Here is a 14,834-nt window from a genome sequence, read left to right as displayed (position 1 = left end):
AGCTACAGAAGCAAAGAATGACTAGACTGATGAAGAAAGTAGAATAGAATAGAATAGAATAGAATAGAACAGAACAGAATAGAATAGAATAGAATAGAATAGAATAGAATAGAATAGAATAGAATAGAATAGAATAGAATAGAATAGAATAGAATAGAAGCTGGAAGGGACCTTGGAGGTCTTCTAGTCCAGCCCCCTGCTCAAGCAGGAAAACCTATACCATCTCAGACAAGTGACTGTCTAGCTTCTTCTTTAAAATCTCCAGTGATGGAGCGTCCACGATTTCTGGAGGCAAGCTGTTCCACTGGTTAATTGTCATCACTGTCAGGAAGTTTCTCCTTAATTCCAGATTGCTTCTCTCTTTGATCAGTTTCCAACCATTTCTTATCCTGCTCTCTGGTGATTTGGAGGATAATGTGACCCCCCTCTTTGTGGCAGGTCTATTCCACCTTTTTCTAGCTTACCAAGGAGTAGGTTGTGGTCTAATTTATCAAATGCCTTACTGAAATCTACGTATATTATGTTCACAGCATTCCACTGGTCTACTAGTTTAGTTTTCTTTTCTAATTAAGACTTTTTTCTAGGTATAGGCAACAAAAATTAACAAGGGTAAAATGTTTGATGAGTAATGCCATGTAGTATGTCTGCTGCTGTGATAAAAAATATTTTTTAAAGGAACCTGCCAGGAAAGTTCTTAATTTCATTACATATTCTTACAGCTGTTGGAATTGGGTATGTCTAGTTTAATAAAGAGAAGGACGAGGGAGGACATGATAGCAGTGTTCCAATATCTCAGGAATTGCCACAAAGAAGGGTGAGTCAAACTATTCCCAAAAACATCTGAAGGCAGGACAAGAAGCAATGGATGGAAACTAATCAAGGAGAGAAGCAACCTAGAACTAAGGAGGAACTTCCTGACAGTTAGAACAATTAATCAGTGGAACAACCTGCCTCCAGAAGTGGTGAATGCTCCAACACTGGAAGTTTTTAAGAAGAGACTGGACAGCCATTTGTCCAAAATGGTATAGGGTTTCCTATGTGAGCAGGGGGTTGGACTAGATGACCTCCAAGGTCCATTCCAACTTTATTATTATTATTCTGTGTAACCATATCAGAACTGAACATTTACTAGTAATCTTTAGAAAGATTAGGGATGCGGTGGCTCAGTGGGTTAGGACGCTGAGCTTGTCGATCAGAAGGTCGGCAGTTTGGCGGGTCGAATCCCAAGTGCCGCGTAACAGAGTGAGCACCTGTTACTCGTCCCAGCTTCTGCCAACCTAGCAGTTCGAAAGAACGTAAAAATGCAAGTAGAAAAATAGGGACCACTACGGTGGGAAGGTAACAGCGTTCCATGCGCCTTTGGCGTCTAGTTATGCCGGCCACATGACCACGGAGACGTCCTCGGAGAAGCGCTGGCTCTTTGGCTTTGAAACGGAGATGAGCACCAGCCCCTAGAGTCGGAAACGACTAGCACGCATGTGCGGGGGAACCTTTACCTTTACCTTTAGAAAGATTAAGTGATGTAATGAACCGCAGATTCAATGTGTAATAGGAAAAACAACAACACTGATTCCCAGTTGCCCACAATATATTTAATTTCAACTCACTGAAAATTACATCATACTAACTTTTCTACCACAGAGAAACAGGTGTTCCAGTTCTTTTTAGAATAAAGGAGAGAGAAGAGCCCTGACACTCAGTCAATCGATGAGTCTTTGGTTTTTCTTCTATTCTAGAGAATGTTTTGAACATGTTTGACAGAACACTCTCTCTGAAATTGACCAAATCACAACTTGCTCTTGACCAAAGAGACATTCCAAAGATCTTTTCTTTGATACCAGTCTTGAAATGTGATTATATAAATATTTCTTAAGAAATATGACCTACCAAGTCTAACAAAGTTTATCTCCAAGAACTCATACATAGGTTTGCAGACTGAAATCTACTACAGAGCACATACATATGCATAAGTTTAGTTAAGAATTTTTAGAGACGGAATCAGTAATAAAAAAAATTCCTGATTTCAGTTGCTCGTTAAGAAAATAAAAATGTCAAAGGTACATATAACGCAATTCATGAGCAGCACAATGGCTCAGTGGCTAAGATGCTAGGCTTGTCAGCTGCAAAGCTGACAGGCTTGGTTCGAGATCTAAGTGCTGCATGAAAGAGTGAGCTCCCATTACGCCTCCCAGCTCCTGCCTACCTAGCAAGGGCATGAAAACGCGAGTACATAAATAGGTGCCACTTTGATGGGAAAGTTAAAATACTCCATATTTTATTTGGACAGGAGAAACCTTTAAACTTTTAAAGTAACTCATAAATCTGTGCTGTGAGCCAGCCCTTTCTTAGAAAAATTGGAATGACAGGTGGTTGAGTGTTGTGAAATCTTGAAGAAAGGGTGCACAATTTTAGTTGCCTTGAAGGCCACGTCCAATTTTATAGGATATGTTGGAGAGTGCAACTCTGAAAATAGCTGGAGCTGGTTCTATTTTGGAGCGGAATTTCAAGAATATGATAGTTTAATCATCTGCAGGGCTTAAGATACTAGTTTGTTTCTTAAACTCTCACATCTCTGAAAATGCAAATAAATATTTTTTTGTTTTTGATGCCATTCAGTGTAGGGCCTAAAAGGGGGTATTAATAGGCCACATGTAGCCTTCTGCTTATATTCTTAAGCCTGTTGTTTAGACAATATGAGGGCAAATGCCATAGAATTAAAATTTTCAATGGGCTTTAAAAACTTTTATGCTCTTGGCATTAATATCTTCTGCTTTGGAACATGCAAAATAGAAAATACATTATTTTCTTTTGTGTATGTAGGTATATACACTTGTTTTGCATTAAATGTATTTATTTTTCTATTTTTAATATAAATGCAGAGTTACATGACAAGCATTAAAAAAGAATTTTGCTTCAGATAGCACATATTGGCTTAAAATGTCAATTAGTATAAATGGTCAGAGGCTTTCATCTGTTATAATGCTAATGAGGGGAAGTAGCTGCCATATAAGAGTATTGCCCTCTGCACTTAGCTTACATTGTGTTATAAGCAAATAAGGAAATCCTGCTTCTATGTTGCCAAATATTTTTGTGTCTTAAGTGCAATATTAACAGATGTGAAGCCCTTCTATAAAAGGTAAATGGGCTGAGATTCTTTGTATTATTGGGGCAACATTTGTTCTTAAATCATACCCATATACTTTCAATGGCTTCACAATTCATACTAAGCCACGATGTATCTAATCATAGTTAAAAGTACAGCAATGAGGTTTACATATCACACTAAGCCAGGAGTGTCAAACTGGTGGCCCATGGGCTGGATGCGTCACATGCACCCAGCTTTGGAAAGGCAAAAAAGGTCATGATATGTCACAATATGTCACATGACATGATCAAGTTTGACACCCGTGCAGTAAGCCAAAACATGACAAGCTAACAGGTCTGCTTGGTTATTTGTGTGAGGCTATGGTTATTTCATGTTAATAGTCATTGTCTTAGTTGTGATAGGCCAGGGGTCTTCAAACTTGGCCTTTTTATGACTTGTGGACTTCAACTCCCAGAATTCCTCAGCCAGCAGGCCACAGTCATAAAGTCCACAAGTCATAAAAGGGTCAACCAAGTTTGAAGAGCCCTATGATAGGCAATGGCTGAAGTCTTCTTCAAGCCATTATTGAAATTTGGATTGTGATCTGAATATGATAAGAAGGCTCTAGAACAAGTTAATGATGCTCTGGTAAAAACATTGCCCTGACACACAGAAAGCAAGTTAGAAAACTGAGGGGATATCAGTGAGAACTATTTTCACCTGGATCATGGTGAAACTGCATGATCACTGCTATTGTACTCATTCTTTCAAAATATGAGAAATCTGCAATAGTCAGGGATTCTTTTAAAATGTGAGGAGTAATGAGAGGGAGGGAACATGACAAAATACATTCTAAAATGCTTGGGAAATACAATTTCCAGAATTGCTGATTGGCCTAGCGTCTTTGGAACTGGTAAGCTTTGCAAGAACATTGTGGGAAGCAAAATCAAATGATCTTATGTACGTTCTATAGTTTTGTGTCTGTTTGTAATTTTAATTGTGCTTTTGTTCCATAGTAGCTTGAGGATCTGAAGATTGTGATAGTGATAGTCACCTGATTTATAATAAGATAGAATACTTTCAATGTTTCTTATAAACATGATGCCCTGGGGAAACCAGTTTTGTGTATAATACAACCAGAAAGGCAATATTGGCAGGTATTGCAGAGAATCCAGTGTCCAAGGCTGTTGTTGATAGTATGAAAATGTCGTGAAGTATCACTGTTTAAGAGATAGTGAGTCCTTGGGGATGCTTTCCAAGCCAGAAGAAAGGAAATGGTGAATGAAAAATATTGTTTCTTTCCACAAACTTACTTGAAGCACTGTTCTCTTTGCTGAAGGCTGCTAAATTCCCATTTTCCAACATGTTACTCACTCTGCCATTTCTCTGAGAGAGGACAGATTTCCAATAAATAAGTGTTTAACTTTGCACTCTTTAGTTATATAAATTTGTGCTGGGGAAAAAATGGGGAGCTTTTCTCTGCAGCCTAGTTCCCTACTTGTATCAATGGCCATCAATTCCTCTTAACCAGTCAAAGGTATCTGGATTCCAAGATTTCTGCATTGTTTGAGGCCAATTTTCTCACTTAGGGGCCTCCAATTTAAATTTTTTACTTATATTTGATATGTGGATCTTGTGCTATTGTCCTCTTGATACTCAGAATTGGTTTTGGAAAATCTTAAAATGTTCCTATATTTAATTGGCTATAGTGTAGGGCCTTCTTCCTGCCAAACAAAGCCATAAATGTTATGTTACTTAAAGTATGTGACAGAGTGATATGGTGGGTTAATATTTTCCTAGGGAAAATTATTGTCATGTATTAAGCTTATAGATTGTGGCTCAAGGTTTAGAGAAAGAAGGGAAAAGAGAACTGGCTTCAGACTGAAAGTATGATGTGATCTTGGCAGTACATGTTTCGATAGAAGTTAAAGAAGTAGCACTGGCCACAAATATCTTTCCCTTCCTCATTTGAGGTTTTATTAGAATCTTGACACTTTTTCACTAAGTGCAATTTGATAAGTGTTAATATTTGATTATCTTGTTCAAGAATGCACTTACAGAGAATAGTTCTTTTGTTTGAACATCAGAATAATTTTTAAAACATTTGATACAAATTTGGAAAATGTACATGGAATAATGTAATATTATCCAGGGAATCATACATTTTTAAAACATACAATTAACTAACCTCCTTATTAAATATATATAATTTAGAAAATTATTTTCTTTCTCCATTAGGAAGTCTCTAAGGATACTTAAGGGACGCGGTGGCTCAGTGGGTTAGGACGCTGAGCTTGTCGATCAGAAGGTCGGCAGTTTGGCAGGTCGAATCCCGAGTGCCGCGTAACAGAGTGAGCGCCTGTTACTCGTCCCAGCTTCTGCCAACCTAGCAGTTCGAAAGCACGTAAAAATGCAAGTAGAAAAATAGGGACCACTATGGTGGGAAGGTAACAGCGTTCCGTGAGCCTTTGGCGTCTAGTCATGCCGGCCACATGACCACGGAGACGTCCTCGGAGAAGCGCTGGCTCTCCGGCTTTGAAACGGAGATGAGCACCGGCCCCTAGAGTCAGAAACGACTAGCACACATGTGCGGGGGAACCTTTACCTTTACCTTTACCTAAGGATACTTAGTTACATCTGGGAAGCAAAATACACTTCCTCCTATCAGCCTGAACCAGTATTTACCTCAGCAATTTTGCGATGTGTGTACTTCAACTTAGTCACTTAGAGGAGGTGTAGAAATGTGATGAATGATTGCATGAAAGAATGAATGAATGAATGAATGAATGAATGAATGAACAAATGAACAAATGCCATTCTGAATGGGGAATGCTGCAAATTAAAGTCCATACATCTGAAAACTGTTGCAGTTGAGAAACATTAGCTTAAACCATTCTTATGCCTTTCATTTAAACTGAAGGAAACTTTTTTTAATCATTGTTCACCAGAATACCTCCAAACAAATGATACACTTCTCTATCCACACAGAAGCTAGTTTAACAGAACATACATACATGGATACAATGTTGATATGGAACATGGCTATTAAAAATATGACGTACTGATTTTGTGTTATTAAAATTGGAATGTGTTCCGGTAACAAGTAATACAAGAGTGTAAGGTAATGTAATCCATGGTCTCACTGATTGCTAAGATTAAACTGAGTAGCAGGGCTACACAATCTTCATTGAACCAAGGGATTAGACTTTTGTAATGGTATGTTGGAAACTGCATTGCAAAATGGAATGTTGTCATATTAAAGAAAGTGGGATATAAAATTACATTAACGGAACATTAGTATCATTAAATAATTAATATTTAGTAAACATGTTCAAATAATTTTTAAATAATGTTACATTCTACACATGCAAATACATTTCATATTTAGAGAAGATAGTTTTAGAACAAGCCTGAGAGAGAAACCCTAACCCTAACCTGGAAGTTTGTCAGGGAATCTAAAGATAAAAGATTCATCTGATCCCTGAACTGGAAACTGTACATGTATACCTAAAACACCTTCCCATATTTTTTACTTGAAAAGTTTTTCATACATTTACTAGAGAAGCGTGCAAGATTTCTGTAAGCCCATTTAGACAAAAAAATTTACAACTCTATACTTGAGTGGAATTTGTAAAGTTTCCTTCAAGAAGCAATAGCAAATAGCACTTACATTCTGCTTCATAGTGCTTCTTTACAATCCTCTCTAAGCATTTTACAAAGTGAGACTATTGTCCCTAACAATCTGGGTCCTCATTTTACTGACCTTGGAAGGATGGAACTGCTGGTACTGTGCCACCACAGCAGTTGCATGGGCAACACTTTTGCCCATATGTAAGTACATTTACATATTTAAGGCAAAGTCATTAAGATTTCTGTTTTATGGAGCCAGGTCTATAATGGCACAAGTGCTTTCTAATCTAACATGAAAAGTTTTGTATATTTTGTATATCCTTACTGTATTATATAGTTAAAACAGATAAGACTCTCAGAATCTTCTTCAGAATCTACCAAATAAATTACTGGTGTTAAAACTTGACCCACTGAATTGTTATTGATAAATTTGTTTCTTCCTGGAAAGGAAGGCATTGTCTGAGATCTAAGGTCCTGTGACTTTTCAATCTCAGCCCAGTGCTTGAGGATATTACAGCTGGACAGAGCTACTTTAGAGACAAAGCAATAAATCCTGACTGGAAAGACAGAATTAAAGCTCTTTCTTATTGAAACCACAATCTCCTAAATACTTCACTAACACTCTCTTCCATCTTGCATAGGAAAGTATTTTTCTTAGCTAGATGCAATCTTCTGCCATCTGGGCCCTTGTTCAGATGGAGCAATTGAGAATGTTCCGTTGCACTGCCCTCCGTATTAACTACCGTGTTCTGATTTAATAATGGCTTTGTTAATTAGCTATTTGGGTTGGCTTAATGAGGGAATGTTTTCTTCTTGCTAGATTCATTTACAGAAATATCTAGGAGGGCTGCCAATTTCCATTTGATCATGATTTTTATCTTTTTTTTTACATGCCCATGAAGCATGATAAAAGGTGCCCTCTTGTTCACATTTTCAACATAAATTTGAAGTATCTTTATACATTTTAGACATTTTTGTCTGGTGACAAACACCAACACTTTTCTGGTTTTCCTGAAACATGGAAAGCCAGAGAGCTGCAGAATTGGGCATGCAAAACATTTCAAATTAAGAATGTTTCAGTCTTGAAATATTCCTTGTTGAGTTCTCAGTAGTTCTTCCAAGTTCAAAATGGGTTCTCTCTGATTATCCTGGAAATGTTTTTTGCTCAGAATTACACCTCTAGAATGGCTAGAACTCTTTTTGTATTTGAAATTTTGTATATTGACTTGAAACCAGAGAATCCTAAGTTCAAAATAGTTTGCATCTGAGTTCTGCAGTCTGTAGACTGCTGGGAGAGGTGTTTTTAGAAGGGAAGTTATTCTTACATATATCTCAGCTTTCTACTAAGACAAGTGCCCATTTATATTGACATGATCTTCTCTTTGAAAAATAATACAATGCCATAAATTGAATAGACATTTTTTTTAAAAAATGTAATTTTTGGCATAGTCTCCTTAACATGGTTGTAACAGTTCAGCTACAATGACTGTCTTATTCTGTAATTGATAGAATATTCCAAACATGTTTGTAAATATTATGGCATTTGTGGATTACATCTGAATTCCAGTGTTCATAGTTTACTGCGGGAAGTATGTCAATGGAAAAGCCCTGTGACATTATTTTCTAAATTGGAGAAATTTGTAAGCAGTATGCATGCTGCAAATATTAAGATAAGCACTAGACAGCCAATGAACAAGTTTTCATATTTTTTTAACTTGAATTTTTAGTTTTTTTGTAAAACATCTTCAGAGGTTGGCATGGTAAATAATATAGGAGATCATTGAAGAGATATAGAATATTGGCATGCTATTTTATTAGCCAATTGAATTAATTGATGATATATAATTGAAATATTATTTGTGCCCTGGATATTCTAAAAAAATATATCTAATTTAATTTTCCCAGTGACTGATAAGAAATGTGGATAGTGAAGAAGTTGATAGAATTGGATGAGCCAGTCATGGGTATTGCCTGAGCAGTGTAGGACAGCTCAATGGTGCTGAAGGGAAGAAGGCTTTTGCTCAGTTTTAGCTGCCATACCAGGCCTTTCTGGACCGTGGAGGATTATGACAATGACTCAACCCCTCATCACCTTGAGATTGAACTACAGGTAGTCCTTGACTTACAACAGTTCATTTAATGACTGTTCAAAGTTACAAAGGCACTGAAAAAAGTGATTTATGACGCTTTTCACACTTAAAACTTTTGTAGCATCCCCATGATCATGTGATCAAAATTCAGATGCTTGGCAATTGACTCATACTTATGACTATTGCTCTGTCCCAAGGTCATGTGATCATTTTTTTTGCAACAGTTTGAAAAGCAAAATCAATGGGGAAGCCAGTTAATAACAACCATGTTACTAACTTATCAATTGCAGTGATTCACTTAACAATTGTGGCAAGAAAGGTTGTGAAACGGGGCAAAATTTACTTAACAAATGTCTTGCTTAACAATGGAAATGTTATGTTTAATTGTGGTCATAAGTTGAGGACTACCTATACATCAACATTCTACAAGGGGAAGATAACTTTTTTTCAGGTATCTCGCATAAACCCATGTGCTAAGTAATAGTAAGCAATTTACTCAAGACTGGGTAGATAAATAGCCACAAGCAAAAAAGCATAAATCAGAGTTTCTGGAAATATAACTTGCCAAAGCAGATTGCAGACTTCACAAGGGTCAGAGTGTCAAGTTTCTTACATGGGCAGAAGGCACCAACACACCAAACACTGCATCAGACTGTTGTTTCCAATAGCAAATATGGGTCAGAGATGCCTAAATAAGACTACAGCGAGCTTTTCTTTTTTCTTTTTTTAGTTAAAAATAACCCATGACATGGCAAGCATGACAAGGAACCTCACTGAGCATCTTTGCTCTACTTTCCAGTCTACTTACTAAGTCTAGGGCTTTGGAGGCCACACTTTTTTTCATCTGACTTCTCCAGCTATTCTGACGCTGCCTTGATGTCACTTAAAGCTGTCATTCCAGTGGTTCATCTAGAGCAGCTTTGCTTCTTCAGATTTTGAGTTCTGGGCTACGGAACTAATTCAGAATATGCAACTGGGACAAAATGCAATATCCTGACTAGCCAATGGGGATGGGGAAGTTTAGCAGTATAGTAAAAGTGTTTCAGTCACTTGTATGTTTTTGGACTGAATTCAAAATGCTAGGCATACTGGTTCACCCTCCAGAAAACGTCAAGGCCATCTTAGCCTATCCTCTGTATTCTAGAAACTGTCCCAAGGGTCTGCAACCTGCAGTAAGTGAAAGAGACAAGAACCCATAGGCGCTCAGTGGCAGTCTCCCATTATGAAACTTGTTCTATGCACTTTATGAGCTCTTCCCCCCTCCTGCCATTTTGAAAGATGGTAAAGTCTATCTTGTGGATGTTGAGGAGACTAGACTTGACTAAACATTACAGAATTTGGATTAACAGTATTTGGATTCTACTGTGTGTTGTAACTTTTGTTTTTATGGTAAACTGAATAGACTTAGAGTATATAACTGGGTGGTATACAAATTGGATTAAAAATATACAAAAATAAAGCTTTTTGCATTTTTATCGTGTAGGTGTGTTTGTAGTACAGATCATAATGAAAATGTAGGAAGTTGATTTATTGCGCTTTTGATTTTATTGGGATGTGGGGTTGTGGGTTGGCTATTTTGATGTGAGCATTGTGGATAGAGTAGAATAGTATATTGAGCTTGGCTATTTTATAATGTGGCAATGGTCTCCCTCAATCTGGAAAGACGGACTGAAAGAGACTTTACAGGTAAGAAAAGTAAGACCAAAGCTAAGAAGTCTGAAGCATATTCTGTGATCCTCCTTTTGCTGCAAATTTTTTCTGGTAAGGAATGTTTAAAACTAGTATTTGCATAAAGAATAAATGTGTGAGTGAATGTGAATGGATTTATAATTTATTATGGTTCTTTTTTTCCTCTTGTTACAATGCTCCTCAAGGAAGTACATTTTTTTCAACCCTTTATATTTAATGATAATGATTATTTAACCAATATATCTGTATGTACAATAAATAGTAAACCAGTTAGCTTAAATTTTGCATAGGCCCATGCCATTGAAAACACAGAATGAAAATCAGAATGTTTGCTATATTTTGGTTTAATGTTTGTTCATTCATTACATTTTCATGTTGCCCCAAATGTGCATCAAAATGTTGTGATAGGGATATTCTACTAAAAAGCAAACAATTTTATTATTTTATTCTCCTTCCTTCCATCCATCCATCCATCCATCCATCCATGCCTTTCTTACTATGAGAATACTATTGTAGTAACAATAATAGTATAACAAACTTGGAAAGAACCTTGGAGAAGACCTCGTCCAATCCCCTGCTCTAAGTTATGGAAACCTACTAATTAATTATTAGCTCAGGCATAACTTTCTTATTCTGCATTTGTTACAGTATATTGTAATCTTCCTGCTTCTTATTTGTATTTATAAATTAAGTAATCAGCAATAACAACAACAAATACTTAGTGACCTGTAGCCATCTCATAAAAGCCAACTGAAAATAGTCTATTTGGTGTTCTCTGTCTCTCTCCCACCTCTCCTGTGGTCATTTACCGCCAATTCTCTATCTGTAAATGGAAATGATATTTTTAGAAATTATTTTTGGACAGACCACCTGCACTGCTGCCTATACTGTTACATTTTGTTGCTGTGGCAACTTTGGTAATATAACTGTGAAAAAGTTGATGTTGAGCAGAAATTTACAGGAGGGTAATTGTGGCTGACAAACGGTTCTTTTCTCACTGCAGATGTCTCCCAAATAACAAAAATAACAGGCATTCAAAGAAAACAAAAAAAGCTAGATAACAAAGTAGGAAGAGGTGATAAATAAATTTAAAATGATTTTCAATAATCTTATTGCAAAGGCTTTGAAAATAGGATAATCCCTTCCCTTTTAAGCTTCTCTGAGCTACTCAGAGTTTTGATCTCTAAATGTCACTTGTTTTATATACAGTTGCATTCTAGAAAATGAGGTATTACCAATACAGCACTTACTCCATCCAATATATAATTTAGAGAAAACCTTAATCCTTTAACCTAATAGAATCAGCTAAAACGTTCTCATTCTAAAAACAGATGCATGAATAATGTTGTCATCACAAAACAGACAGAAATGGAATCATTTGGATACATTTAAAAAATGTAATTGGCTATCATTTCTTAGGCTTTCTTAATATCATCATGGGATCAGCCTAGTCACTCCTGCCATTGGGTTTCGTGTCTGATCTAGAAAACAAAATGGCTGCGCACAGCAGAAAGATTGAAAATTTGTACATTTAACTAGTTGGCATTGCCGTAGTAGCCATGAACTACTTATATTACTACAATATTTTTGCATAACATCAGCAAGGAACAAAGATGCTTTTCATATTTATTACATTTTCATGAATAATCTGTGCTATATGATTCTTCATAATAAAAACAACCAATTCTGGGCTAATTTGTTCAGATCCCAATTGACTCTATTCAATTTTCTAATAGTTTGTTTATATTTTTAAATCTGATTTTTAATCTCCAGAAATATTAAAAGATTTTTTAAGTCCATAAAATTATGGGAAGAAATAATAATGTAATAAAACAATGCAGTCATCTTAACCTGCAGAAAGAAAAGATAATAAAATAGACATAATTTATGACCTTCATTACAAGCTATCAGATCTACATTTGGATTTTCATACCAAAAAGCTATACTTTCACTGCTTAGACACGGATTACTGCAGTTGAAATCGATATTCTATAGAGGACACCTATATAGAGGAACAAAAATTGAGTCACAGCTTCTGAAATGACTTAAACCAGATCAACCATCTCTGATAAACTAGAATGAATAGACAGACTACATTATCCTTTATTATTATCCTAACATCATAATTAACACACATTGAAGGCAAGGATATTTTCTGCATAAACACTGTGGATTATTTTGAAATTTTTGCAAGGAGATTAGAATTAGAATGTCTAAGTCTATTATTAGAATATATATTAGCTGAATACAGGCTTATAGCATGTAACCATCCATCTTGGAATTTAGTTGGCTACTCTCATCCTCTCATTCCAAATCATTTGTTGGATGAGAATGTTGCAAAATATCATTTCAGTAGAATCTGCATGTTGTAGTGTAAGCCTTTAAACTTTGGTTAATGTTGTCTGTATATTCCTACACCATTAGAGCTTTAGTTTTATTTTTGTATTTGGAACTCATTTACGCACACCACAATACACATGGTTTTGCTTTTACCATAAATGATATTATTTTTTCTCTAAGGGCCCTGAATTTATAAATTGTATTTATTGGGAAAGAAAACTAAAAAAGTTTTGCATATCCAACTTTGCCTTTAGGAGCATTGTTTATCAGAGAATCTGTGGAAAACGTTTAAATGTAAATTAGACCTGCAAAAATACTTTATTAATAAAACAGATGGAAAAGTCTGGAATGATGGTGATACTAATTGCAAGGCATAAGGAGAATAAAAATGTTTTGATGTCGTTTATGCTTGACCTGATGTGAAATCATGTTCGCTGAAAACAACCTGGTATAAATTGTAATCAGGAGTAATAGAATATCCATTGACTATGAAATCGAGCAGTGACATGTTAGTTTTCATGATAAACTTTAATCTAAGAATGATCAGAGTGCCATTATGGTGTAGTGTTTAAGGTATTTGATTAGGACTAAGGAGATCCAGATCCAAATCCATCATTAGCCATGGGAACTCAATTAGCCAGTGAGTGTCATTAGCCAGTCACTTTTTCGCAACCAAGCCTATTTCACAAGGCTGGTGTAGGCACAAAATGAAAGAGGATTCTTATGAAAGCCAGCTTGAGCTCTAGGAGGAAAGGTAAGGCATATATCTATTAGATGATAAAATATGAAAAACACGAAAATATTTCTAGGCAGAAAAAGGACGGCATTCATTGTAAAAGAATAATAACCTTCAGTTTTAATTAGATTAAGGGTCCAAGTCACACCAAGGTGATTTCAGTGATTTTTTTTCCCAACCGAGCAAAACATTGCTATATATTTGATGTGATTTTAACACTTGCTTCTACTTGCTGCTGTCTCCAGGTAAAGGACCTGAAACCCTTTATGCTGGGCAAAAACTCAATGATAATGAGTGGCACACAGTCCGAGTGGTACGCCGAGGAAAGAATCTCAAACTTACAGTTGATGATGATGTTGCCGAAGGTGAGTGGGTTCAGCTCTATTTACTAAATGTGATTCCTTTGCATTTGAACTTACATCTCATAATATAAGACAGAATTCTGCGAGATATTCCTGAAGAAAGAACGAAGAACGTAAACCATTTGGATCACCCTATATGCAACTCCAGATACTCATTTCAGCACTCTGAAGAACAAGATTAGCCAGATAAGTACTTGACTCAGACCAAAGTCTGGAACGCTGTGTAAAGATGAAGGGAATAAGAGAGGATTCTAGACCAGGGGTCCCTAACCCCTGGTACATGGACCAATACTAGGCTGCAGCAAGCCAGCAAGCAGGCCACACAAACAAGCAAAGCCCCATCCGCACGATGCAGGTAGCACACAAAACCACGCACCATCTGGTCCGTGGAAAAACCTCTCTCCATGGAACTGGTTCCTGGTGCCCAAAAGGTTGGGGACCTCTGTTCTAGACTATTCTGCTTATATTCATATTTTATTCCTGTAAAGAATGAATACCAATCAATGCTGTGTTCTTCATTCCTTTGTACTTCATATCTGTAATCATGTCCTGTAAAATTCTGTGGACATTCGCAGGGCAAGGAAAGAAATCAGGAACATATTCTATCTATAGGGTATTTTTCTAGAATCTTGAAAGAATTTTTTAAAAATTGCAAAAAGTTTGCAAAGATCTTCTGTTTTACTAGACTAGAACAGAGGTGCAAAAACTTCACACCAGTCCAGATGCAAGTTGCAGCAAGTTGGATGTGGCCCATAGTGGCTTTCATGTTCTTCTCTCGATGTACAACCTCCAAGTCATTTCCTATCCATTATCCACTGCACCACTTTCCCAAATGCTGCCCTTTCCTTCCTTTCCGTTCACTTTCCTATCTTTTCTCCACTTTCTCTTTTTGTGTTTACTGC

The 14,834-nt window shown here is 36.5% G+C and overlaps 1 protein-coding gene across 4 annotated transcripts in view; it reads left to right on the top strand.

Annotated features, from left to right (window-relative positions):
• The window catches only part of NRXN3 (neurexin 3), a gene marked incomplete at its 5' end in the record, with an annotated part of 1,312,545 nt that overhangs the window by 505,947 nt on the left and 791,764 nt on the right, over positions 1-14,834 (top strand). For all 4 annotated transcript variants that reach the window (XM_081316144.1, XM_081316146.1, XM_081316147.1 and 1 more), the window contains one exon: positions 13,816-13,935. In XM_081316144.1, coding sequence (XP_081172270.1) covers positions 13,816-13,935 — 120 coding nt within the window. The remainder of the gene's footprint in view (positions 1-13,815; positions 13,936-14,834) is intronic.

Source organism: Vipera berus (assembly GCF_964194415.1).
Source record: "Vipera berus genome assembly, chromosome: 1".
Lineage (NCBI taxonomy): Eukaryota > Metazoa > Chordata > Lepidosauria > Squamata > Viperidae > Vipera > Vipera berus.
Note: the sequence above shows the minus strand (reverse complement) of the source record. Positions and strands in the feature narration are given on the sequence as shown.